This window comes from Pinus tabuliformis, chromosome 7 (assembly GCF_031772625.1).
Source record: "Pinus tabuliformis cultivar Carrire ecotype Pingquan chromosome 7, CPIR1, whole genome shotgun sequence".
Lineage (NCBI taxonomy): Eukaryota > Viridiplantae > Streptophyta > Pinopsida > Pinales > Pinaceae > Pinus > Pinus tabuliformis.
In genome coordinates, this window is record NC_142293.1 from 1,288,218,197 (window position 1) to 1,288,243,964 (window position 25,768).

Consider the following 25,768-nt stretch of genomic DNA (forward strand, 5'->3'; position numbering starts at 1 on the left):
CACCCAAAATGGACTGTCAGCCATTGGATCGGTGATCACGCAGATCAACGATGGGCTTGCAATAGCCATAAAAGGCAGACCTGAAAGGGTTTTTAGGGGCGATTCAATAATATTTGAAGTCCGATTAAATGCTCCATGAGGCATTTTCCTGTGTATTTCCGGTATATCTCTGTGTATTGGGAAATATGGTCGTTTTTGGGTTTTCACCTGAAGAAAGGCCCCCGATTCCTTGTAACTGCCCCTGATCATTGTGCCACGCTGCAAGCGGGTGTTTTATAGGCAATGATGCGTTTGTAACGCCGAGAGAGCCACAGAGCCAGATGGCCAGTCGAAGAGACAAGGAGCAGAAGAAGCCGCAGAGGAGTGATTACACGCAGAGAAACGGCTGGGGAAGCCGCAAAGCCAGAAGAGGCCTCACAAAAGCTAGAGAGCACGATTGCTAAGGCAACGCAGAGAGTTTCGAGAGTCACTTGGAGGTCGAGTGAACCAGAAAGCTCAATTGACAGCAGCGAGTTGTTGTTGAAGAATCGCTTGGAGGTCAAGCGAGTTACAGAGGCATGCAGAGGCCGAGAGAGAGAGCTCAAAGAAGCTAGAGCCGAGAGCCAAGAGCTAGAGCCAGAGCCGGAGCCAAAGCCAAGAGCCAGAGCCAGAGCCAGAGCCAGAGCCAAGAGCCAAAGCCGAGAGCCATAGCGAGAGCCAGAGCCAGAAAGCCTGAGAGCTTCAAAGCCAGGGATGAGATGGTGTTCTAAGCCCATTGTTTCTATGTAATACAGTGGAATTGAGCATGGAGCTTGTAAAAGAACTGCTTTCATAATCCCAGAGAGCTTAGTCGAGTTGACTAGAGCTCAAGGAGACGTAGCCCAAGAGTTTTGGGTGAACTCCATATTATATTGTTGTCTTATGGTTTGTTTACTTGCTACATCTTATCGCTTTGTGTATGATGTCTGTTTGTTGCACTATCTCACTGTAAAATGTTGCATATCAGTTTAAGTAAATAAACTAAAGGCATTCGGTCAGTTAAGGACAAACACACCTATTTCAAGCACATATTTAATTCCGCAATTGGTTAATCATAATATCTTAGGAACATTTAAGATTTGGAAGTGGGAGAGGTTCTTGTAAGCTTGACAAGAAGCCTAAAGACCCCATTTTCAGATCAGAGGGCTAAATTCAAGAAAGAGAGCAATGATGCTCAAAGGTTGAAGGATCAAAGAAGCAAAATCAGCATGGGCACTACCAATCCTTGCATGTCTGGTAGCGTTGGGCCAAGGATTGTTCAGGAAGCAAGAAAGAGGAGGGCACTAGAAGTAGAAGCAGAGTTATCAAAGCCATCAACTCCAATTCAAGACAGCGGATTGTTGAAAATGCTTGATAGTCAAGGGAGAGAAAAAGCTGACTCAAGAGTGGCAAGGGCCATCTTTGCTTGTGGCATCCCCTTTAATGTGGTTCGATCCTCATATTGACAGGATTTGGTGAGAACAATTAACAAATCTCCTCAAGGTTACAAGGGCCCAAACTATGAAAAAGTCGGAACAATTTTGCTGAAGAAAGAGAGGCAACTTCTTGATGATGTTCTGAAACCAATTCGTAGCTCATGGGGTAGTACAGAGCTTTCTATTATCTCAGATGGATGGAGCAATACAAGACGCAAGCCTTTGATTAATGTCATTGCATCATCACTAAAAGGAGTCATGTTCATCAAAGAAGAGGATTGTTTGGGTGAGATAAAGGATAGTAAGTTCATTGTTGATATTTTAATTTATGCTATTGAACAAGTAGGGTCAAAAAATGTGGTGCAAGTTATCGCAGATAATGCACTTGTTTGCAAAGTTGCAGGCTTGATTGTTGAGAGTAGATACAATCACATATTTTGGACTCCTTGCATTGTCCACAATTTGAATTTGATTTAGAAGAGATTGAGGCAAAAATAGAATGGATTAAGGAGGTCACGGGGCAAGCTAGGGAGATTATACAATTCATCACCAACCACCACCAACCTCAAGCAATATATCAAGAATACTTCAAATTGGAGTTGTTGAAAGTTGTTGAGACACGGTATGCCTCAAACTTCATCATGTTGCGTCGCCTTGTTGATGTTAAAAATGCATTAATGAGTATGTTGGTGGGTCAAACTTGGCCTGAGTGGAGACAGGTGGATTCAGAGAAGGGAAGTATGGTGAGGAGGGTGTTCGTTGATGAAGATTGGTGGAGCAAGATTGATTTCTTACTCAAGTTCACATCACCTGCATTTGATCTTCTTCAAGCTGTAGACACAGAGAAACCTTTCCTAAGAGAGGTTTATGATGGCATGGATACCATGGTTGAAACAACTGTGGAAATTATTACAAAAGAGGCTCCCACTCTTCTTTTTGTGGATTTTGATTTTGTTGAACAAGTGAGGTCCATTATTCTTGCTAGGTGGAATAGCTTCAACAGTCCATTGCACACTTTGTCACATGCTCTGAATCCAAAATTTTTTTGATGAAGAATTCATTGCTGAAAGAAATGGGAAGAGGAAGGCTCCACATAAGGACAACGAGGCATTATTCTTGCTAGGTGGAATAGCTTCAACAGTCCATTGCACACTTTGGCACATGCTCTGAATCCAAATTTTTTTGATGAAGAATTCATTGTTGAAAGAAATGGGAAGTGGAAGGCTCCACATAAGGACAACGAGGTGGCCAATGGAGTGAAGAAAGCCTTTTAGAGGATATTTCCAGCATCTTTACAAACTGATGTAAGGCAATAATTTGCCTGTTTTGTTGCTGGATTAGAGGATTTTGCGGGCATATCAATTTCAGATGAGAGGACGACCATGGACCTAGTTAAGTGGTGGACTTGTCATGGGGCAAGTGGTATTCATTTGCAAAGTCTTGCCACTTGTATTCTATCACAAGTGGCAAGCTCTTCATCAGCAGAACGAAATTGGAGCACCTACAGTTTCATTCATAGTGTGAAGCGCAACAGGTTGGGATCGCAGAAGGCAGAGGACCTTGTATATGTGCATTCAAACCTACGCCTTGTGTCTCGTAGGGGTGAAGAATATACAAGTGGACCTCATAAAGAATGGGATGTGGATGCAGAATGTCTAGATTTAGAGCTCTCTCTTTCTGCTCTTGATATTTGTGCCAGTGGTGATGCAAGTGCAACTGGAAGCACTAGTAGAGTTGCCTCTTCTACTGAACAAGCATCTTGTTCTATCTTTGTTGATGAGGATGAGGAGTTTTATTAGTAATGATATGTTAATGTAGCCATGATTGTCTTTAGTTCATGTTTTATTTCAGTTTTAGCACATATAGCCTCACATATAAAGGCTGATTTTGGAGTCTTGGATGTAAAGCCTCATCTATAAAGGCTAATTTTGGATATTTGCATCATGTAATCATCTATTGGAGTTAATATAAATTTGGATTTCCTTCTAAAATGTCATTTATATGTCTCATTATTTCTTTTCTTGCAAAATAATGTGTTATAATTTATTTAATATTGACTATTTATACTATAGATATATATATATATATATATATATATATATATATATATATATGACGTTTCGATCGTGTTTCCATTTTCTGAGGGTCGCATTTCGGGTCGTCCTCGTTTTGGAAACTTCTAGGCGTTTCAACGTTTCGTGCAACTTAGTTACCAAATAGACTTCCAAACTAGTCACAGAATTCGGCCTCCACAGATTTGTCCTCCTCTAGGTTGTGGCTTTCCTTCTAAGGCTCATATTTAATGGTTGAATTTTCTACAAGATGCATAGTGGAAACTAATCTTTGATCTGATAATTACTACATAATAATCTTCATACAGTTTATCTTATGCCACTGATATTATAGAGCAATTATACACAGAAGATTTCAACAGTAATGTGATGGAAACAATACGATCATAAAGAGATAGCCATGCACAATAGAGAACAAATTTACCCTGGGAAACCCAAACTAAGGAGGAAACCAGCAACTTTTCTTCTAGAATAAAGTATTCTTTAGTAAGGTTTACAATTCCAAAAATTGTCTAGAAATCTATGCCAAAATCCAAGCCTAAGCACTAGTCAAGCTTGGTCAAAATTCCAACTAGTCAATACTGGTCAAACCACTCAAATAGTCAAATCTAGTCAAACTTTCGACCTGATCAACTTAGCTCCTGCAGTCAAATTCGGACTTGCGGTTGACTCCTACAGTCAACTCGAACCTGCGATCAACTTGTGCTCTTTCACAGTCAAACTCAACCTCTTTTGCGGTCAAACAGTGAAGAAATAGCTCAGTGATACCTCCAAAAATATCCTTCTTTGAATTTACATGTGTGGCTGGAATAGAAGAGTGAATGTGTGATGATTTCAAATTGGTCAAAGTGTAGTAGCACATCATGTATTTATATAGGTCAAATGGGTGAATTTTGACCAAGGGACACACTTTTTCATGGGGGGGCCAGTGTGACCATTTTAAGCCTACATGATGCCCAGAAAATAACATTTTTATTTTAATTTCCATAATTTTCCTAGGTCGATTTAGGAGGCCTCTTAGCATGTGGGAATACCTCCCAGTGCTACACAAAAATAAACACAATTGTTTCCCGTGCTAATGTCTTTTTATATAGGTGAGGGATCAAGTGAGACTTTATTGCATCTATGAAGATCCTTATGGCCTTCACGTCCTTATGTTGATAGATGACCAACTCTATTGGATCAGTCGATAGGGTTGTTGTGGTATTTGGAAAACCCCACAACCCATTTTGATTCAAAAGTAATGTAACCCTTGCCTTCCAAGGGATCAAGTTAGAGGCACCCTCCAACCTATCCTCAAACCTCAAATTACTTGCTACATCTTCAAATTCGAAATTTACTGAAGCAAAGTTATTGTTGGAATTTTGGATATGCTATAAAAACTATGAGAATTTTGATTTACTCTTTAGAGTTTAATGCTCTGGTACCATGTTAAACTTCTAATTCCAAATCTGATTTGATATTCCTAGTAGATTATTAGCCTAGAAAATTAAATCTAAATCCTGAATAAGGAATACACTTGAATTGTAACACAAATTTTCGATGGATGCAGAGATGGGAAATAATTCTCACATAGAAAATTACCCTCAAACAAAACTTCAGTTTATTAATCAGAACAATGAGGCTCCCTAATATGGAAAATGGCCCTACAGAAATTTATAACTCACAGCAGAATTTTAAATAAGATAAAACCTAGAAATTCCATGTACATATGCTAAAAAATCCTATTGTATGGCCACAAATGGGCATGTTGGCTCGGTCGTACAACTGCTAAGAAATCATCCTTCTTACTGGGTTGGAAACTCCACCATAGAACCCTCTTCTGATTTCGTCATGTATGTAATTCCTCTATGTTGGAATATTGCTGCAAATTCTTCCCTTGGTCTCGTTACCACCAAAAGTGGGTAACCCCATAAGAGAAAAAAGTTCTCCTACTTTGGATAGCCAGTAGTCGAACGTTTCCTCAATGTATGATGATATACCACATTCCCTGGCCATTTGCACCGATCAAACACCTCTCACCATTTGGAATTCCTCTTGAAGGAAGGTGGGTCACCACTCGGTAGATACTTTAACCATTTTACAATCATGTGCTTTCATTTAATGTTTTGGGCATTTGAACATGGATTAAGGGGTGAGTTGAATGATTGACCAATCTTGACTGTAAAGTTGTTCTCTCACCTTACCAGGGGGTTAGTTTTTCACCCTAGTCCAATGGGACCTCCTCTGAGGCCTTAGAGTTATAGGAGGGGCACTACTTGAGAAACATGGATTGAAGCAGTGTATCCATAACCATTCCATACTTACCACTCTTCACCATTTGCCTAATTTCATATCCATCCTTTGAGTTTGTCGTCATTGGTTCTTTAAGATTGGCACTCTCATATCCTCATCCATGGGTTTGCGCCGAAAACTTTGCCTCGAAGGTTGATGCAGCTACAAGAAAGGTAAAAGCATTAAATGGCCACAATAAAAGAAAAAAAAATACAAAACATGCCCGTAACATTAATTAGTGGGTGGGAAAAATCCTAGCATGAATTCTACCCCCCTCATTAGCTATTGCCTAGTTCTTGAGCACCGAATGCTCCATCACATAAATAAAGGAACCCTTACATGTTCCAACCTTGATGAGAGAAAAGTTGACTCATCATTAAGGGGTAAATTAATGCTATATCATTAAAAGAAAGTATGGACACCTGAGCTATGATCCTTATCAAAACATTATCATTAGAAGTAAAAGGTGCACCAGAGGGGTGAAAGAAGCAAGCAAGCCAAGGGAAGGGGTAACTCATGCCTCCATGATTGCTCCCTCCATTCATCTATACACTCGGGATGATGGACCTACATCAGCTAGTCCCATGGCCATGGCACCTTGCCATGAAGTATTTCCCATTCGCTGCCACATTATCACAAACACCTATGAGTTGAAGGGTTGACAATGGACATGTCACCTCCTCTTAGGGGCTAGAAGCACCTAATAGTGTTTACCATCTAGCCATCCCTAAAATAGGTGGGGAACACTTTTATGGGACATGGTCTAATTAGATATTTGAAGGTGATCCCAGTTTGAAGTATTATTATCCCCTTAAAATTAAGTATGGTCCACTATGATGCATTTATGGTCATTGTCTTTAATGATTGGTAACTTTCAGTCGATTTCAAGATGGTCTTGCTAGATGGTCATTTACATAACAATAGAGGCCTTAAGAGCACACTATGCCTCCACTACACATGATGCCCAGGTCGTACCTCACTTCTAAAGAGTAGTGATGACCTTGTAGATGCAGCATTGTCGCTCCAGAGAAAAGCGTTGGGCACTTTAATGAATCCAGTGAATGATTGATACCTCAAAGCAATCCCAGATGTTGAAATGTTGAGCTCCCTTTGCTTGGTGTTGGAGATTCTTGATGATGTACCCAGCAGACCCAGCATGCCCCCAGGCTGGCCTTTACACTGTTTGATGGGTATGACTGGATCCAAAACCCAAATCATGATGGTCATCCCCAGGATGACAAGGGAGATCTTGTACGACCACTTGGAACCCCAATGTTGGAGAGAGATTGTGCCATGTAATACTTCTAGCCCCCTTGAAGATGATGCAGGGCACCAAGAGTTGGGTTTCGACACTTGGAGACATTTCAAGACACTTCTTGAGGGCTTCCCCTCAAGAATGGAATTGATTATGATAATGGGACATCCACCTAGCCCATTGCCCATTTCATGCACTTTTAGAGAATTTATTGCCCAAAAAGGCCATGATGTCATGCTTGGGGAAAATTTCGAACCACACATGTGGAATTTTGTGGCGTATTTTTGTTATTATGGAGCTATTAGGTTGGCCTATAACCCACAATCTTGGTTCATACTCAAAATTAAGCTTTTCATAGGGACTTTAGGCTAATATTTTGTTGTAAAATGGAAGGATAGACCTCATATAAATTGAGATCCTTCCATTCATTATATTCATCATCAACTTGGATTTTGACCCCTTCTTGAGAGCTCGACTTAGCCTTTGTTGAACCAACTACTTGCGGAGATGTAATTTTTATGGGGCTCTCGCTATTGGAGATTGGCTTACGTCTTCAAGTTTTTTGGGGGGATTGAAAGAAGGCATTTTCATGGAAGGATTGGAAGTTTATTGCATACTTTTCATTGTTTTTCATGTAATTAATTATTTCTAGGGTTTTTCTATGCTCTATCTAAATGCAAATTGTTTATGGAAAATCTTGGATAATTTTTGCATGTTGAATGTCTCTTCCATGAAATCCTTTGGAGACATCCTAGTGTGCTTCTCCTATTTAATTGCTCCCCTCACAAAAATGATAGCTAGAGTTTATATAAGTGGAAACAAGAGGTTTCCCCCCTTACTCCAAGCAATTTGCCATTTTCCCTTGAAGTAGCCCAAAAGACTCCATCATCCAAGAAGGATTAGGACTGGAAACCTTTATGTTGATAAAAAACTTTGAAAAATTTAACATTTTCCATTCTTTATATTTTCTAATCCTTCTAAGGCAAGCTTCTAGCGCATTTAGGTAGGGTCGAATTGATTTAGGACAAGTGTGGATGAGTGTTAGAGGTAATAAAACCTAAGTATTGCTTTGGTGATCCTTTTAACTCAAAATCTATCATTTTCCATGGTGAAGCTTTCCCTTAGACGGGTGGCGTTGTCTTTCTCTATACATTTTTGTGCCCTAGAAACCCTTACTCTAGCAAGGGATTCAAGTTGAAGCTTAATTGGAGAGTTTGCTTTATTCCTTTGTTGGTCCTATCTTTTAGTAAACACTTTCTTCGACTCATATGTGCCTAGGAACTCCTTTGTTGCTACATATCAATAAAGCCTATGTCATGTATGTCACAGTCAAAGGTGAGGGCATATCCATTCCCAATTTCATCTTGTCCACACTCTGATCTAATTCTTCTCTAACTTATGAATCAACCTTTAGAACAACAACCTTCTCACACCCTTCAATCTTTGAATGGGACACGTATGAACTATAAGTGTTGGAAATAATACTGAGAGGGGGGGTGAATCAGTATTATCAAGCCAAATATTTCCTTTTTAAATTCCAGAAGATATACGCTACTTAAGTTAATAGAAACCGCGTATATACGCAACTACAGAGAAAGAAACCCGCGTATATCAAGCAAACTTATAATTTGAATTATCTTCCAGATGTCAATTATTAATCTGTGATTTAGATGCACATAAACAGTATTAGAAACAGTGAAACAGAGCAGAAGACAGTCACACACAAGAACACAAGATATAAGGAGGAAACCGAATGTGGGTGAAAACCCCCTGCTGCAATTCGTCTCTATCTTCTTTTTAATTAGAAACTTCTCTTACAATGTCTTGTACTGGAGCAGACTTTACCAGTACGCAGGCTGCAACCTGCAGAGAGCTATAGCTCTCTCTCGTTTTCCAGCTTTCCTGGAAGGGAGCTCCAACCCCCTTAGTTCTTGTACTAGCTTGAGATACTAGTACGCAGGCTCCTACCTGCAGAAGGCTGCAACCTTCTCTTTGCTTTCAGGGACCTCGTTTCATAAATTTTCAGACTGGATCCACAAGTAACATCAATCAAACATCAAGAATTTCTGCATAACCCAAACTCCTTTTCACCAATCAAAAGCTTAAACAAATAAGCACTTTTCTGATCACTGAACCCAGAACACAGTAACTGTAATCAAACACCAAGTCTGAACCCAGAGCACTGCAGCAATAAAACAGAAGCAGCTAGAACATAAATCAAGATATATACGCTACTTCACTGTTCATCAACCTGCGAGTATACGCTTCTGTATCACAACAAACCTGCGTATACGCGTATTTCATTCACAGAAAACGCGTGTATACGCACCTTCAATTCACTGAACCTGCGTACAGACCTATAAAGGATAATTTATTCTTTTAAGTATTCAGACATTAGTTAGCCCAGATTTATAGATCAAGAGTGCGCCACATATAACAGATCAAAATCATACAGAGATACCAATTGTTCAAGCCTTGAGATTTAGATCCATCAATAGTCCTTATCCTTCTTGCGCTCAGGTTCCTCCTTTATTCAGATCTAGATCTGCACCATAACCCAATCACCAGTATTCCAGATCTATCACGATATCAGATATTCAATCAATCAGATGATACCTTGCCACATGATCTCCTTCCTCTTTTATAGTTATAGGCCTTGCACAATACCACGGGCCAAAACCATAATAAACAATACCAAGGGCCCAAAACCTGGGGTCAACTCTTCTGACGAGATACAATGGTCCACAACCATGGGTTCAAATTCCAAGGACTAACAACCACGGACCAAAAATAAGTTTCCCATCATGTACGCGCTTTTATGTGCATAAAAGTGCGTGTATACGCATACGCGACTTCGGAACGTATAAACCGCGTGTATACGCGTCTTCGGCAAGGTGTACCTGCGTATACAAGATTTCCTTCAATCTGAGCACCTGAACTGAGATCTGTCACCAAAGTGAGTTGCCATCAAGGACAACACCTGTACCATAGCGCCATACCTGTGCCAAATTGCCAACAATAAGAGCACACATCCTCATCAAATTTCACATCTTGCAACAGTTTTCTACTATGCTGAAATTTAGATCTTGTAAGTTGTGGAAGTCTCACTGTATCCAACAACAAAATATTATTTCACAACATCTCAAGCGCCACCAAGAAATAATGACCATCTATAAATCTAAAAGAACATAACCCTGGATCACAAGAAACTTGCCAAATTCCATTACCATTAAGTCAACATCACAAGCCAAAATCATTGGACACCGCATCATGAGTTGTTCAAGATGTCCCACAAAAATAATCATATCTTCATAGAAGACAGAGATAAGTGGATTATATCTATCAAAATCACAAATATAGACAACAACACAAATCTCGTCCATCCCAAAATACCAAGCAGGTTCAAATTTGTAGATGGCAAGTTTGGTTGAGTTGTAGAGAGAAAACTAGTGTGGGTGAAAACAATTTCCTCATAAAGAGCGGGTGTTAGCTTTTGGGTATATTCCAAAGTGTTTACACCATGTTTGGGGATGCTCCATGTGATGTGGGGTACATGGTCTATGGATAACCCTTGGTTGTGCTATGATGGACATACACATGGATGTGGTTTGCTCACTGATTGCTGGGAAACCTCGTGTTTAAGGTGAAATTTCTGGATTTCCATTAGAAGTCAGATTCTCAAAAATTCTACAATGTTTTAGGGGTTAAAATCTTCACTCATGTTTTCTTCCTTCAAATGAACATCAGAGTGCTTCACATACATTATGAATGTAACTTTTCTCTCACATACATTATGAATGGATACATTATTTATTCATATGTGTATCCATATATTGTAACTACGCATAAAACCACAATAAACACACATAAGAGAATATGTGACATTATATTATAACTGCAACCAATATACAACAAAGGGGCTAGCCCGAAGAAGGTTTCCTATATAGAACTAACTCTCAACTACACAATCTAAGATTACAGCAATCATAGACCTTAAACCAGTTAAGGTGGTTTAACAACTTAATACTGACCTTAATATTGGTCACATGCCACTAACATTGTCCAACACCAATACTAACACATTAATTTGTTTCATGTTGGAGCTCGCCACCTACCAAGGAACTCAAAAAACAAGATGCTAAAATATAAAATGTTGTTCAATAGAGCAATATCAAAGATTTGTTTGTTCTCTAGCAATTTGGTGCCCCTCAATTTTGAGTTTGTACCAATGTTGCAAACATCAGCATCGGGATAAAAATTTGGCAAGCCTCCAGAAAAACAATAAATTGGGAAAATATCAGTAAAAATCAGCAAAATAAAAATATATATGCATATACAAAAATTTAAAAGTTAGAGATAAATTAAAAAAAAAAAAAAATCACTTAAATCACAATTTTTTCCATCAAATCGCAATTTTTTTGTGGTTTGCGATAAAATCGTGAATTTTTTGCCCTTGAAAAAATCACTGATTCTTTTGGCCCATAAAATCAGCTAGGACAAAAAATTGTGATTTCACAATAAAATTGAGATGGTTGCAACACTAGTTTGTACAAGCAGGCCAGACATTAACATAGAGAAAATCACACTCTGTGCGAGACATGAAGATGCACATAACAAGAAGCATATTAATGCAAGAATGCCTGCAACGCAAGTTTGCACATCAATTCCTTGAGGAGGTGGTCTATGTGGCATGAGCACAAATCTTCCCTAATGGAGCAATTAATCTGTCTTTAAAAGATTCAGATTACCACTTGCATTAAGGAAGAATCAAAAAGTCTCTAAGGAGCAAGAACAACAATACAGAAGTAAATAAGAAAGAATGGAAACACAATTTCATTTCTCTTTCACCTAGTGCCTAGAACAGGGCATCAGAAAAAGGATCAGGATCCTCTTCGAAGGCCTGCTAGAATGTAACATATGGTGAAAGATAAAAATACCAACAGACGTAACATAGATAGCCAAGATGGCAAGAACAAACACATTAAGTGTTGAGAGATGTATATTAAAAATTGAAAATTGAGAGGAAATGGAGGAAGTCATTTCATCCATTAGTTTGGAACATGGTTGGTTGCCACTGAAGAGAGAGACAGTATGTATGGTCCAATTCCACCAGAGATATCACTGAAAACGGATATAGATACTCTGGAAAATTCTAACAATGAATGAAGGAAAAATCTATTAAAGGGAAAGAAGAAATCAGGGTAAGATGCTGGGAGAAAGAGATACTATGAATATAATATATTAATCACCCAGGGCAAGTAAAAAAAAGCCTCCAACACAAACAATGATTACTTTAGATATCACAGCTCTGCAAGAAAACCATCATTTACTCTAGTGAGAATAGGTTTGTTATCCTTGAGTTTTAAATAAATGATAAACATAACTCAAACCAATGTCACATGGTTCGAGTTCGAGTTCGGGTTCGACAATGATTGGGTTCGGTTTGAGTTCAAATTTTTTGATGAGGTTCGCTATTAGGTTCGTCTATATATATAAACATATATTAATTTAAAATGAATTATAGGATAACATAGTAACAAATCAACATCAATAAACATAAAATATGCTATCACAAACTTGGAAACTGCAAGGATAAAATACAATCTTGAGTTATGACGTGAAGTTATGAGTTTTGATCTATGGACTTGGTCATTGGCTATGAGGTTCGATGAGGTTCGTCGAATCTCAAAACATTTTTGAGGTTCGCCAAAATTCGAACCTCAAGGTTAAAGTTCAACGAACCTTGTGACATAGACTCAAACACAGGCCCAATGTGCGTTATTAAAGCAAACAAAGATGATTCTGTGATTTAACTAATAGAGCAATATACTGGAACATGTTATGAATGCCCTAGTGAGCTTCAGATTTTCTATATTATCCGCTAAATTAAAAAGACCATTTTAAAACAGAACTATGATCCTATCTGTTTCTCTAGATATCTCACTCCGTAAATGGCAATGGCATACACTGAATCAATTTAATCTTGCCAATAACATTATATAAATCTGGGACAATGTATAGCTCGTGTCTTTTAAAAGTCAATAATTATATACCTGGCCAAGGATGCCCCCTAAAATTGCACAAACTGGAGGGAGTTCTCTTGTCCCGGCATCAAGAATTCTTTCCAAGAGAATATCTGGTATTCGAGATTCAGATAAACCCTGTATAAATCCGAATTGAGTTATTTCTTCATGTTGCTTAAATGTATAATTTAGTATGTAGAACAGTTTTATACAAACAAAAGTTCAGCTGAAAGTTTAGGCAGTCCACTGCAGGAAATATCAATTTACATTCTGATGAAAAAATGTACACTAAAACTGAATACATCTGAACCACAGATATTATTCATTAAAGTTTATAAAGCTCCTTTTAATGCTCAGCACATCCCAACTGTTGCATCAAACAAAAAATTCTAGGAATAATTTACTGTTATGGTACTAGTGCAATGTACACGCTCCTAGAACAACACATACTTGTTCTTCACAGAGTTTCTTCTGGAGGCTCAGCACAGATTCCAAATCTGCAGATGAGACATGACCTGGTTGTCGACCCTCAGCTTGCTCGAACTCTTCTATAACTGCATGAAGAAACAGGCACACTTCTATAAACCATAACAATAACCCTCTGCACTGCCACTTCAGTACATTGCTTGAAATCAAAAAAAGTCATAATAAAATGAGGAGGCACCATCTACAATAGTACATATCATTAGTAAAAAGGTTATAAATGTAGTTATCAACTGCATAAAGACATTTACAGCACAGTTTCCATACAGGATAGGATTCGGATTCAATATGATCTGATAAAAAAAATAAAAACATACTGGAAAATACATTTCAAAAATAAAATATATATATATATAAAGGATAAATTTCACTACTATGAAAATTCATGCAAATTATTCCAAATTATAGAAAGTCAAAAAATACAAAACCTATTAGTACAGTAATAAAATAATAATGGCAGAGGTAGCAGGTGCAGGGGGGATCATTTATGATCCCATAGTATAAAATCTGTATTACCATGAGTAGAGAGTTCAACCAAAAATAAGGCAGAAGCTCTAGATTTATTCCAAGGCCTTGTAATTTTCAAAGGCAAAGGTGTTCAACAAGCATCAGCAGTGGGGGACTCAACACTTCTAATCAAAGCACTCCATCATCAAAGCCACCAAAGGCACTTCGTTTGAAGAGGCTCATCCAAAGACTACTATCAAAAATTCCTAGACATGGAGGAGTATTGAGTACTTTCATATTCTCCAAGGTCAAAACAAGCTAACCTCTTAGAATTAGCAGATGCAAGGCCTAATTTTAGTAGTATAACATATATGTGAAATTAAGCCTATAAGATGCAGATTTTGCCAAACCCTAACCCAAGTTTAACATAAAATAAGAAAAAGATGGAAATTTTAGTTTGATCGACACATAAAGACTAGATTCTACCATCAATTGGGCATATGGAGTCAAGAGGACGAGGTCAAAGGAAGAGGACCTTGGATAGAGAGGGGAGAGAGAAACTAGCTCTCTACCAAACCCCAGCAACTTTCACTTTAAGGAGATTTAAGGTCAAGGAATGCAATCTAGTTTCCTTGATGGATACTTGATGACAAATTTTGCATATGAAGAAACAAGAGTTCATAAAAGATATAGCATTTATTAATATGGCTCAAGAAAACCCTAATTCCAACAATTATAGCAAAATGGAAGAAAAATAACATTAAACTTACACCATTCATCCAAGCATCACTTCATCAATCCAAGAAAGTCTCTCCATGCAATAAATATCCTCCCCAAGACAATTTGCTACCCTAATGAGCCATTGCATCCAAGAGAAAGAAGAGAAGCTAGTGCACACTCTTAGCAAGAGAAATATTTGAGTGTGTCTGACAATGATTAACCTAATTCAACTCCCCTCTATTTATAAGAGGTTAACCAACTCGATTTGGCTTAATTTACAATTAAAATCCCTAAAAATGACTTTAAGTACTCACCAGTTCAATTGGTCACAAGCCGACCTATAAGATAGCTCTCGTAATGATAAAACATAACAAAATGCCTCCTTTTGGTTAATTTTCCTGCGAACCTAGCACTTGGCAATTCATTGACCTAGTAGATTACAGATCTACTAAATGAAAGCTCAATTAGGTTTTTAACTTAATTAGCAGAAGCAAAAATCACATTAGCCAACCTCAATCACAATGACACAAACAAATTTTTCCCAATCAACAGCTCTTCATTAAAACTCAAAACTTACCTCAACTCATGTCTTGGGATAATGGCCCAACTAAGAAAATAATAGATTACAATATCCCTTAGATCTGATCCAATAGATCAGACCCTAGACCATTTCTCAATCCCCTTAGCTGATCTGGATCTCCAAGCTCCCCTTCTGCAATTCCTTGACCCTGACACACTTGACTATCACACTCTTCACTGAGATGCCTCTCTCAATCCTATGTTGTTGTATGATGTGTCTTCTCCCTCGCCTTAGCGTTGCTTTTATAAATTTACATTGAGCTAAATCCCTAACCTTAATCTGCAAAGTGATTGACAACTAAGATTAGATCATGCATCCCTTGGGATCAAGGACTAAGATTAAAACATAATCACTAAGTAAATATTTCACTTTTCCTAAGTTTACTTTAGATCAATTAGCCAACATAAAAATTATGTGCTTTCCTAAGTAAAAACTTAGCCTAAGTTACAACAACAACTTTCTCATGCTAGAGCAATTGTCTAAGGAGATCTTGGGCGACTTCTACACACCTAAACACTTAGGTCTGTGCAGAAGTACTTGCTCGAGCTACAAACATCAACATTACCTCTTAGCAAGGGAGGTACTTTTGTCCCTAAAATTGACTTCAATCTAGGAACTGCTTCCATTACCTTGGTTGTTCCCTCTGAACTGAAGCCTTCCTTGCCACTTGATCTAAAAACATCCTCGAAGTCCTACTCCCTTAGGTTTGGTTCCTAGAAGCGTCCTTCTCCTTAACATCTTGTAAGCTCATCTCATACTTGTAGCACTCCATTCCCACCCCCTTAAGGCATTCTCAAGTTGTGGGAGGTGTTATTTCCTCGTTTTGACCCAATCTCCAAGGTCTATTATGAAGATGGGGTTAGCAAAAACCTCATTTCTGCAAGTCTGTGGAATTTAATTCTAATACCACCATCGTGATCAGCTCTCTGAGAGCTTTCCAACGATATAAAATTTACCTCAAACCAAGTCTCAGATCAAAAGTTATGCTTGTTTGAAGCTTCGGCTTATTAGAAGAGGTCATGTGATCACTAGGCACCATGTAGCACTCGTGTGACCTCCGCCAAGGCTTGGTGGCACTACTGCGCCATCACTGGGGTGCCCATAATCACTTTCCAAGTCACACTAGAGTAGTGCTCCAACACGTTCTCGCGTTGCATCACCACTGGCTTTCACAAACGCTATCAAGTGTAGAGTTATGGCAGTGAGCAGTGAGAGGGTTCAACTCTAGAACCACAATCAGATCAGCCCACACTTCGTCAGCACCGCTCATTACAAAATTTAACAAGTGCAAAGGTTCGACGATGGGCGGTGGCTAGACCACTGGGTTCCATGTTTCGAACCACAGCTGAATCGGCCAGTTCTTCGATGGCTCCACCCATTACCAGGTGAACCAGCTGCAAAGGGTCTTGGCAATGGCAGTGACTCAGCATCAGGGTTCCAAGGACTAGAACCATGGTCAGATTAGTTTCTCCTCGATCGTATTAGTTTTTGTAGCATCGGTTGCGTTCTAGTCACGAAATTTGGTGGGGAGGCTAGAATACATGTATTCTCCAAAACCCAGAGATCGTTTCTGGAAATTCCACCCAGAGACGACTTAATTAAAATAATTAATCTTTTTTAATGGTGCCTAAGTCTAAACTTAGGAAAACTGATTAATTAAAGGGTATTAATTAAGTCATGGTGAGAATATTCTAGAAGAAGACATGGATCGAGTTCTAGTTAATCTTAGCCATCGATTATATTTTAATCTTGGTTGTTGATGTCTCAACAAGAGATTATAAGAAGAAATTCGATGGGGATTGGAGAACACACTTGAGACACCAGGAATTCGATTTTGTTGGTAAATCGATCTCCAGAGTAGCAGCATTCAGTTGCTTGAGGTGATTCAATAAGATCGAAGCAGTGAGAGAGGGGAAGCGATAGTAAGGTCGGGAGGAAGATTTTCCAGTCCGGTAAATGCATAGCTGAGAGACAGAGAGTTCCACGTAGAGGCAACGCAGTGCTTCAGAGGGGAAGCCGTATTTTGCTGGGGAGAAGCAGTGATTCAATGCCAGAGGCCGGAGTTGGATCCCGGAGGCCAGGAGATTCCATTTCCCAGACAACAGTTGATCAGTTAGCGAGAGAGACACTGGTCTGAGTTGTGTGATGCAAGGACTGCATAGAAGCCGCAGAGAGCAGCTCATCTTGAGCCAAGGTGAGTGTCAAATCATCGGTGAGAGCGAGATTTTTGTCACTAGATTTTTGTCAGACATTTCTCTCTATGGATTGCTAGATTTGAGCATCCATAGATTTGTACTCAGATTTACTACTGCATAATAATAAAACCCTCAGCTGCTGCACCGTTTTCCCAAGTTGGGTTTTCCGAGGACATTGGTCCAAAAATAACTGTCATTTTATGTGTGTGTGCTAGTATTTCTTCCAACGTTTATTTCTTCCACAGTTTATTTGTGTAAGTTGCAGTGTGATTGATTCAATGTTTGTTGTAGCAAACAGTAAATAAATTGTTAAAATTAATTTAACAATTAGGAAAATTACTTCCAGGTGTTGCAATAGGATTCAGTTTTCCGAATTTTCACATGGTATCAGAGCACAGATTGTAAGACGGAGAGCTCAATAGCAGACGGAAGGAGGAATTTTGAATCTCTACAGAGGCAGCAGTTCGAAACCCTCAAGAGGCAGTGCAGTCCTTGGGCTAGGAGGGTCAGTTTTTGAGGAAAATTTATTTCTCTGAGAGAGTCGATAAAGAAATTAGATTTTCCAGATCAGAGCTTACCAGAGGCAGAGGGAGATGCAGTATTTTCCTTGCAGAGCAGATCTTCAACTAGGGGAGATCTATTTTGCAACAGTTTGATAGAGCAAAATAGCATCAGGAGGAAGGAAGAGCACACACTGAGGGAACTCTTTTCTCAGGAGACTTCTAGCCCAGAAGTTTGATTTTTCCTAGCAGAGCAGCAGTAGTTGTGAGCAGATTTTCCCACTTCAGCAGGGAGTGCGAAAAGTCAGTCAGCAGTTGCGCAAAGGAGAAGAGGAGGAATTCGACATTTTTGCAAAGATGGCATCAGCAGGGCTGAGAGATCAGGATCGATTGGAGGGAGCCTCCAACTATGTGATCTGGAAGGCAAGAATTTCCTGTCTTCTAGATGAGTATGATCTCAAAGCTTACATCAATAGTGTGGTAGTTGTACCCGCAGATGCAGATCCGTTGAAGGCCTACAAGAAGGAGATGGAGAAAGCAAAGAGGTTGATTTTCGATGGGGTTCGAGATCACGTGATGTCTCACATAGATGGCAAAGATACTACCCAGCAGATGTGGGAGACACTTGCTATGCTATACGAAGGATCTTCCGAGCAGTGGATGATGTATCTTGAGGAGAAGCTGAGAAGCACAAGGATGCAGAAAGAGGAGGGCATAGACCCCTTCCTTACTAGGCTTCAACATATCCTAGACCAACTGTCTACAGAAGGGTCAACGCCTCAGCCTACAAAATTGGTGTGGTTTGCTCTCAACAACGTTTCCGAAGAATGGCAGGTCTTTGTCCAGAGTATTCTGGGCAGAGAAAAGTTGCCAGACTAAGATCATATGTGGGCTGATCTGCAGCAAGAGGAGATGAGGCGAGATTTGGTGAAGACCACCATCACTAGCAACAACAACAGCAATGGGATAAAGCAAGTAAAGGAAGAGGAGAATGTGGCCCTCGCATCAAAGGGGCAACAGGAGCAGCGCAAGAGGAAGAAGGACATTTCCTAGGTGAAACGCTTCAGATGTCGTGAGCTTGGCCACTACAGCACTCAATGTCCTCTCACGAAGAAGGACAAGGAAGAGAAGCAGGATTGGCAAGCTGCATCCGCAGAGATCAACAGGTTGTCCTCCATATTGGAGGAAGAGTTTACCATGATCACCAAGATACCTCCAAGAGTGAGGTGGGGTGATTTGGTTTTGTAGCCCCAGAGAGCTACAAGATGGGCAGGATTCTTGAAAAGGCAGCGATTCGAAACCCTCAAGAGGCAGCGCAGTACTTGGGCTAGGAGGGTCAATTTTTGAGGAAAATTTATTTCTCTGAGAGAGTTGATAGAGAAATTAGATTTTCCAGATCAGAGCTTACCAGAGGGAGAGGGAGACGCAGTATTTTCCTTGCAGAGCAGATCTTCCGCTGGGGGACAGCTATTTTGCAGCAGTTTGATAGTGCAAAATAGCGTCAGGGGGGAAGGAAGAGCACACACTGAGGGAACTCTTTTCTCAAGGGACTTCTAGCCCAGAAGTTCGATTTTTCCGAGCAGAGCAGAAGCAGTTGTGAGTAGATTTGCCTACTTCAAGAGGGAGTGCGGAAAGTCAGTCAGCAGCTGCGCAAAGGAGAAGACGAGGAATTCGACATTTTTGCAGAGATGGCATCAGCAGGGCTGAGAGATCAGGATCGATTGGAGGGAGCCTCCAACTATGTGATTTGGAAGGCAAGAACTCCCTGTCTTCTAGATGAGTATGATCTCAAAGCTTACATCAATAGTGTGGTAGTTGTACCCGCAGATGCAAATCCGTTGAAGGCCTACAAGAAGGAGATGGAGAAAGCAAAGAGGTTGATTCTCGATGGGGTTCAAGATCACATGGTGTCTCACATAGATGGAAAAGATACTACCCAGCGAATGTGGGGAGGCATTTGCTATGCTATACGAGGGATCTTCCAAGCAGTGGAAGATGTATCTTGACGAGAAGCTGAGAAGCACAAGGATGCAGAAAGGGGAGCGCATAGACCCCTTCCTTACTAGGCTTCAGCATATCCGAGACCAATTGTCTGCAGTAGGGTCAGCGCCTCAGTGTACAAAATTGGTGTGGTTTGCTCTCAACACTGTTTCCGAAGAATGGGAAGTCTTTGTCCAGAGTATTTTAGGCAGAGAAAAGTTGTCAGACTAAGATCGTATGTGGGTTGATCTGCAGCAGGAGGAGATAGGGCGAGATTTAGTGAAGACCACCATCACTGGCAGCAACAACAGCAATGGGATGAAGCAAGTAAGGAAAGAGGAGAATGTGGCCCTTGCATCAAAGGGGTAACAGGAGCAGCGCAAGAGGAAAGAACGACATTTCCAAAGTGAAACACTTCAGATGTCGTGAGCTTGGCCACTACAGCACTCAATGTCCTCTCAAGAAGAAGGACAAGGAGGAGAAGCAGGATCGACAGGTTGCATCCGCAGAGATCGACAGGTTGTCCTCCAAATTGGAGGAAGAGTTTGCCATGATCACCAAGATACCTCCAAGAGTGAGGTGGGGTGATTTGGTTTTGTAGCCCCAAAGAGCTACAGGATGGGCAGGATTCTTGAGGAGGTCCACCTCATGAATCAATACCTTGCTACGAGAGCCCATAACATGCAGTAGCAGGATGGATCAGTGATAGATGATGCAGTCAGATGCTAGAGTGACAGATGCAGTGGCTAGTAGTGGTCAGATTTTGAGCAACGCAGAGCAGAGTTGGCAGTTGTGTAGTTGGCACAGTGCAGAGTCAGTAGCAGCGCGGAGGCTTCAGTAACAACGTAGTAACAACGCAGAGTCTAGCAGCAGTCAGGGCTCGGGTGACAAATGCATCATACTGACCACAATTGGTTCAGTATTTTGGATGCTTTTCAGTTGCAGTTATTGCAGTTGCAGCAACAATAGATGGAGTTGCAGTGCAGATGCAGTAGTTGACAGCAGTTCAGCAGGGTCAGCAGCAGCACAGATGCAGCGCACATTAGAGTTGCGCAATAGTTGGCGGGCAACAGCAGCCAGACATCAGCAGCGTGACAAGGCATGGTGTAGAGACAGGGTGTTGCTTTAGTGGGTTGCAACGCTAGAACACATTCCTCGCTAAGAGGGAGTGTTAGTTTTTGTACAGTCAGTTGTGTTCTAGCCACGAAATCTAGTGGAGAGGCTAGAATCAATGTTTTACAACTCGGACTCGGACTCGGACTCGGCCGAGGATCGACTCGGACTCGGTAATGACTCGGCCGGCTCGATTTCAATGACTCGGTCGTTGTAAAAAATACATTAAATATTTATTTTTTTTATAAAAAAACATAATTTTAAATATTGATGGGGATGGACAATTATTCTGGTGCTGGGCAAGCAGCAAGCAGGAAGGGGATGAGTCATTAGGAAATTAATATAATTGTATATATGAATTGTCGATGAAGTTAAGAGGAAGAGGACTGATACTTTTAGTCTTCATTAATATCTTGATAGTGTAATCAGGCCTTGGTCTCCAATAAATGGGTGTGAACTATAAACTATAAAGATAAACTTCAGTTCTTTATCAGTGTCTCCCTGAACCTTGGAATTCTAATCCAAATTGCATCAATATCATTTGTTGCAGAGTGCATGGAAAGATGCATCAAGGCAGTATTTGAGTGCAGCATGTAATTGAAATGGTTCCTTCGATATTTACCAAAATTTATTGAACGATAAAAGAATTCCAATCTCTTGAGGTGACATATAGATAAAAGTTTCAAACAGACTTTTCCTAGTGCTCACTATTGAAATATGAGTCAAATAGGCAAGAAATACACTTCACTGTCATCATGCTGAGCCAAGCAGTGAACAGAGTCACAGGCATTGATAGTATCCACTCATTTCTTAAAGGGAGGCAATTAGAAAACGAGTAATCAAATCACCTTAAGGAATAATGAGGATCTGAATTTCAATATGTAATTGTAGTGGTTCTTATTGCCCTCAATATAATATTGGTGGTAATACAAACATTTTATGTACAGACTTTAAGCTTCTTTCAAATCTGAGGTGTAATTTATCAAGATCTTATGTCTCAACTCTCATAATCCTGAAATATTGTCTCAAAAATCACAAAAAAATCAATAAAATCACAAAAAAATGAATAAATTTCATGTTTTACGCTGCCCAGCTGTAGTTTCATTGACTCGGCCGAGTCAATACATGACCCGGCCGGGTTGACCGAGTCATAGTTGACTCGGTCAACCGAGCCGGGTTGCTGGCCGGGTCAGAGATTTTGGTAATGGCTCGGTTCGAAACGGCCGTTTCGGAGTTGACTCGGCCGGGTTGTAAAACAATGGCTAGAATACATGTATTCTCCAAAACCCAGAAATTGTACCTGGAAATTCGACCTAGAGACGACTTAATTAAAATAATTAATCTTTTTTTAATGGTGCCTAAGTCTAAACTTAGGAAAACTAATTAATTAAAGGGTATTAATTAAGTCATGGTGAGAATCTTCTAGAAGAAGACATGGATCGAGTTCTAGTTAATCTTAGCCATCGATTATGTTTTAATCTTGATCGTTGATGTCTCAACGAGAGATTATAAGAAGAAATTCGATGGGGGTTGGAGAACACACTTGAGACACCAGGAATTCGATTTTGTTGGGAAATCGATCTCTAGAGTAGCAGCATTCAGTTGTCGGAGGTGATTCAGTAAGATCGAAGCAGTGAGAGAGGGGCAAGGATAGTAACATCGGGAGGAAGATTTTACAATCAGGTGAGTGCAAAGAAGAGAGACAGAGAGTTCCACAGAGAGGCAGCGGAGAGCAAAGAGGTAGCACAGTCCTTCAGAGGGGAAGCCGTATTTTGTTGGGGAGAAGCAGTGATTCAATGCTAGAAGCCGGAGTGGGAGCCCGGAGGCCAGGAGAGTCCCTTTCCCAAACAAGAGTTGATCAGTTAGCGAGAGAGACACTGGTCCGAGTTGTGTGACGCTAAACTGTGTATGCTAATGCAGGTACTGCTCATCTTGAGACAAGGTCAGTGTCGGATCACCTGTGAGAGTGAGATTTTTCTCACTAGACCTCTGTTAGTCATTTCTCTGTATGGATTGCTAGATTTGAGCATCCATAGATTTGTACTCAGATTTTCTACTACATAATAATAAAACCCTCAGCTGCTGCACCGGTTTTCCCAAGTTGGATTTTTCTGAGGACATTGGTCCAAAAATAATTGTCGTTTTATGTGTGTGTCCTAGTATTTCTTCCAATGTTTATTTCTTCCGCGGTTTATTTGTGTAGATTGCAGTGTGATTGATTCAGTATTCGTTGTAGCAAACAGTGAATAAATTGTTAAAATTAATTTAAAAATTAGGAGAGTTACTTCCAGTTGTTGCAATAGGATTCGGTTTTCCAAATTTTGACTTATCGATCGCTCGAGTTTAACGTCTTAAGGTACGAAGGTGATGGCGATGGGTGATGTCCCCAAGCCACATCATCTCATCCACGTCACCCCAAGCCACATCACCTTGTCCATGTCACCCAAAGCAACATCACCTCGAGGCTTCGATATCTGGGTTCTGCCATCGGATCGACATATCGCCTCGTGTGCATACATTTTATGGCCGATGGTCAATGGCCTAAGACTATATCGACCCATCAGTGTCTGCACATTGTTGTTGAAATCCCTCTTATGTATACACAATATACTGTTGATGGTTGATAGCCAAAGGCCGGTATTAGCCCCTCAGCATTGGACCCATCAAATCGAGTGTTTCAGTTGTCAGAATATACACTTATATATGTTGCATTGCCCTATTCTGCTAGTCCATTGACCAATCAAAACTTCGAAACTCGAGATTTTACAAAACAAAGGGTGACTGCTTGAACCCCAAAACCTCTAAGTATTATGGCCCAAGGGCTCGAGATCTTGAAACTCAAAATTCTATGTAATGTCTAGTTACAAGAACAAGTGCCCATAACACCAAATATTATGGCTTCTAAAACAAAAAGGACTAGGGCCCCAAACACCAAATTTATACAATTTATTTTTGATGTTGCACAAGAGAAATTTTACTAATCAATCCAACCTTACTGGCCTCCTGAAAAATTGGTTAAACTTACTCAGAGAACTGTGATTATCAATTAACTGAGTATTGTTGAAGAATGTAACTAGGATTGGTGTTCATAATTGTACTTGAGTCAAAATAAAATATATTTGTAAAATGAAAGCAAAAGAAAATTTATTATTATTTTAATTGACTTGTTAAAGCATGGGTTTCATGCTTGGGTCAATTGTTATAGGTCAAGCCTCCATTGTAGGCTTTAGGTTGTTGACAAAGTCAATTATTGTTTGGTCAAAGACACCTCCAGCAAGTCAGCCTCTCCATCAAACTTTCCATCAAGTCAGCTTCCCTCAAAGAACACATGTCGGCCTAATATAGGGATACATCTCTTCAAGAAGTCATGTCGGCTTATTTACTATGGGAATCAACTATATATAGGCATGTGCACCTTCGACCAAAATTGCAGAGATGATTTTGTGTGACCGCAGAGACAAGTTCAGATAGAAATCTCAGAGAAGGAGTTCGGTACTATTGCAGTAAGATTCTCGACATATCAATCTGAGATACAAGTACGAATTGCAATTTGGTAAAAAACTCTCAGATGAAGACAAGTTCAGAAAAAGTCAGATAGAAGTTTTCGGTGCTATTATAGTGAATGAGTTCGGATCCAATTCAGAGAAGCAGTCTCGGTGTAACCACATTCTCGATGTATCCACAGTTTCGGTGTATCACAGTGATCCAAAATCTCAGTAAGAAGCTCGATTGTCACAGACTTCAGTATGCCTTAGTGAAGTTTGGATCACACGCTGTCACAGTGATAGACTTTACAATGATAGTGTATGAGGTTGTCACAATGATAATGTATGAAGATGGCTCTTCTGTCACCGTGAAGGTTTCCTTAGAACTTCAAGACCAAAGCATAATCTTATTGAAGGACCGAAGCATCTCATTGTTGCTAAGAAGTAGTTGAAGAATAAGCTATTGCTCACCTGAAGAAGAAAATGCAAGGTTGACTTGATGGAGGAAGTCTCTAGTATAGGTTGTGAAGGTCTTAGTCGTCTCATCCTTTGAATCTACGGAAGGAAGAATTTTGACCGGGTTTTCCCCTAGAGTGGGGTTTTGCCCTGGCTGCGTGCCTACATCTCATGTCCTCTATTATTTGTTGTTTGGCATTAGTCTTGATGATAAAGAAAAGATAAATCAAACAAAAGAATAATAATAATGAAACATCACAAGATAATGTCATAATAAGAGAAATCAATTCACTGCCACACTTTGGATTTCTCAAAATGGTATCAGAGGTAACGTCGTGATCAAAGGCAGTTTGAAGATCACTTATACATCTTTGAAGTATTCTCACTGGAAGGTTTTGTTTGCATTTGTATTAAAGATCAAGTCAGAAGGACATTTTCTAGGTTAATAAAACTAGGATTCAAAGTCATCTTGAAGTGTTGAGTGGCACATTTCAAAAGGTCTGAGAAGTAAAAATCATAGTAAGACAGTTCGCTCATTTTAGAGAATGGGTAATCAAGCTTAGTGCAATATCAGTTCTACAAGTTCAGTGCAACCTCAAAAAACAAGTTCAGTGTAATTAGAAGAGAGTTCGATATATCTCAGAGGTCAAGTTTTGATATCTCAAAAAGGGAGTTTGCAAGACTATTCTGTTAGAAGGATTACATAACTACAAACTAAGATATTCAAGCTGTCACAGAATCATGTAAAACCT

At 39.8% G+C, this 25,768-nt stretch overlaps 1 protein-coding gene across 1 annotated transcript in view; it reads right to left on the reverse strand.

The window, feature by feature from the left end:
- LOC149252209 (SUMO-activating enzyme subunit 1B-1-like) overlaps positions 1-25,768 on the reverse strand; it is a 313,309-nt gene that overhangs the window by 87,082 nt on the left and 200,459 nt on the right. The window contains exons 9-10 of the mRNA XM_089459659.1: positions 13,508-13,611; positions 13,088-13,195 (exon numbers count right to left, since the gene is read on the reverse strand). Coding sequence (XP_089315785.1) covers positions 13,088-13,195; positions 13,508-13,611 — 212 coding nt within the window. The remainder of the gene's footprint in view (positions 1-13,087; positions 13,196-13,507; positions 13,612-25,768) is intronic.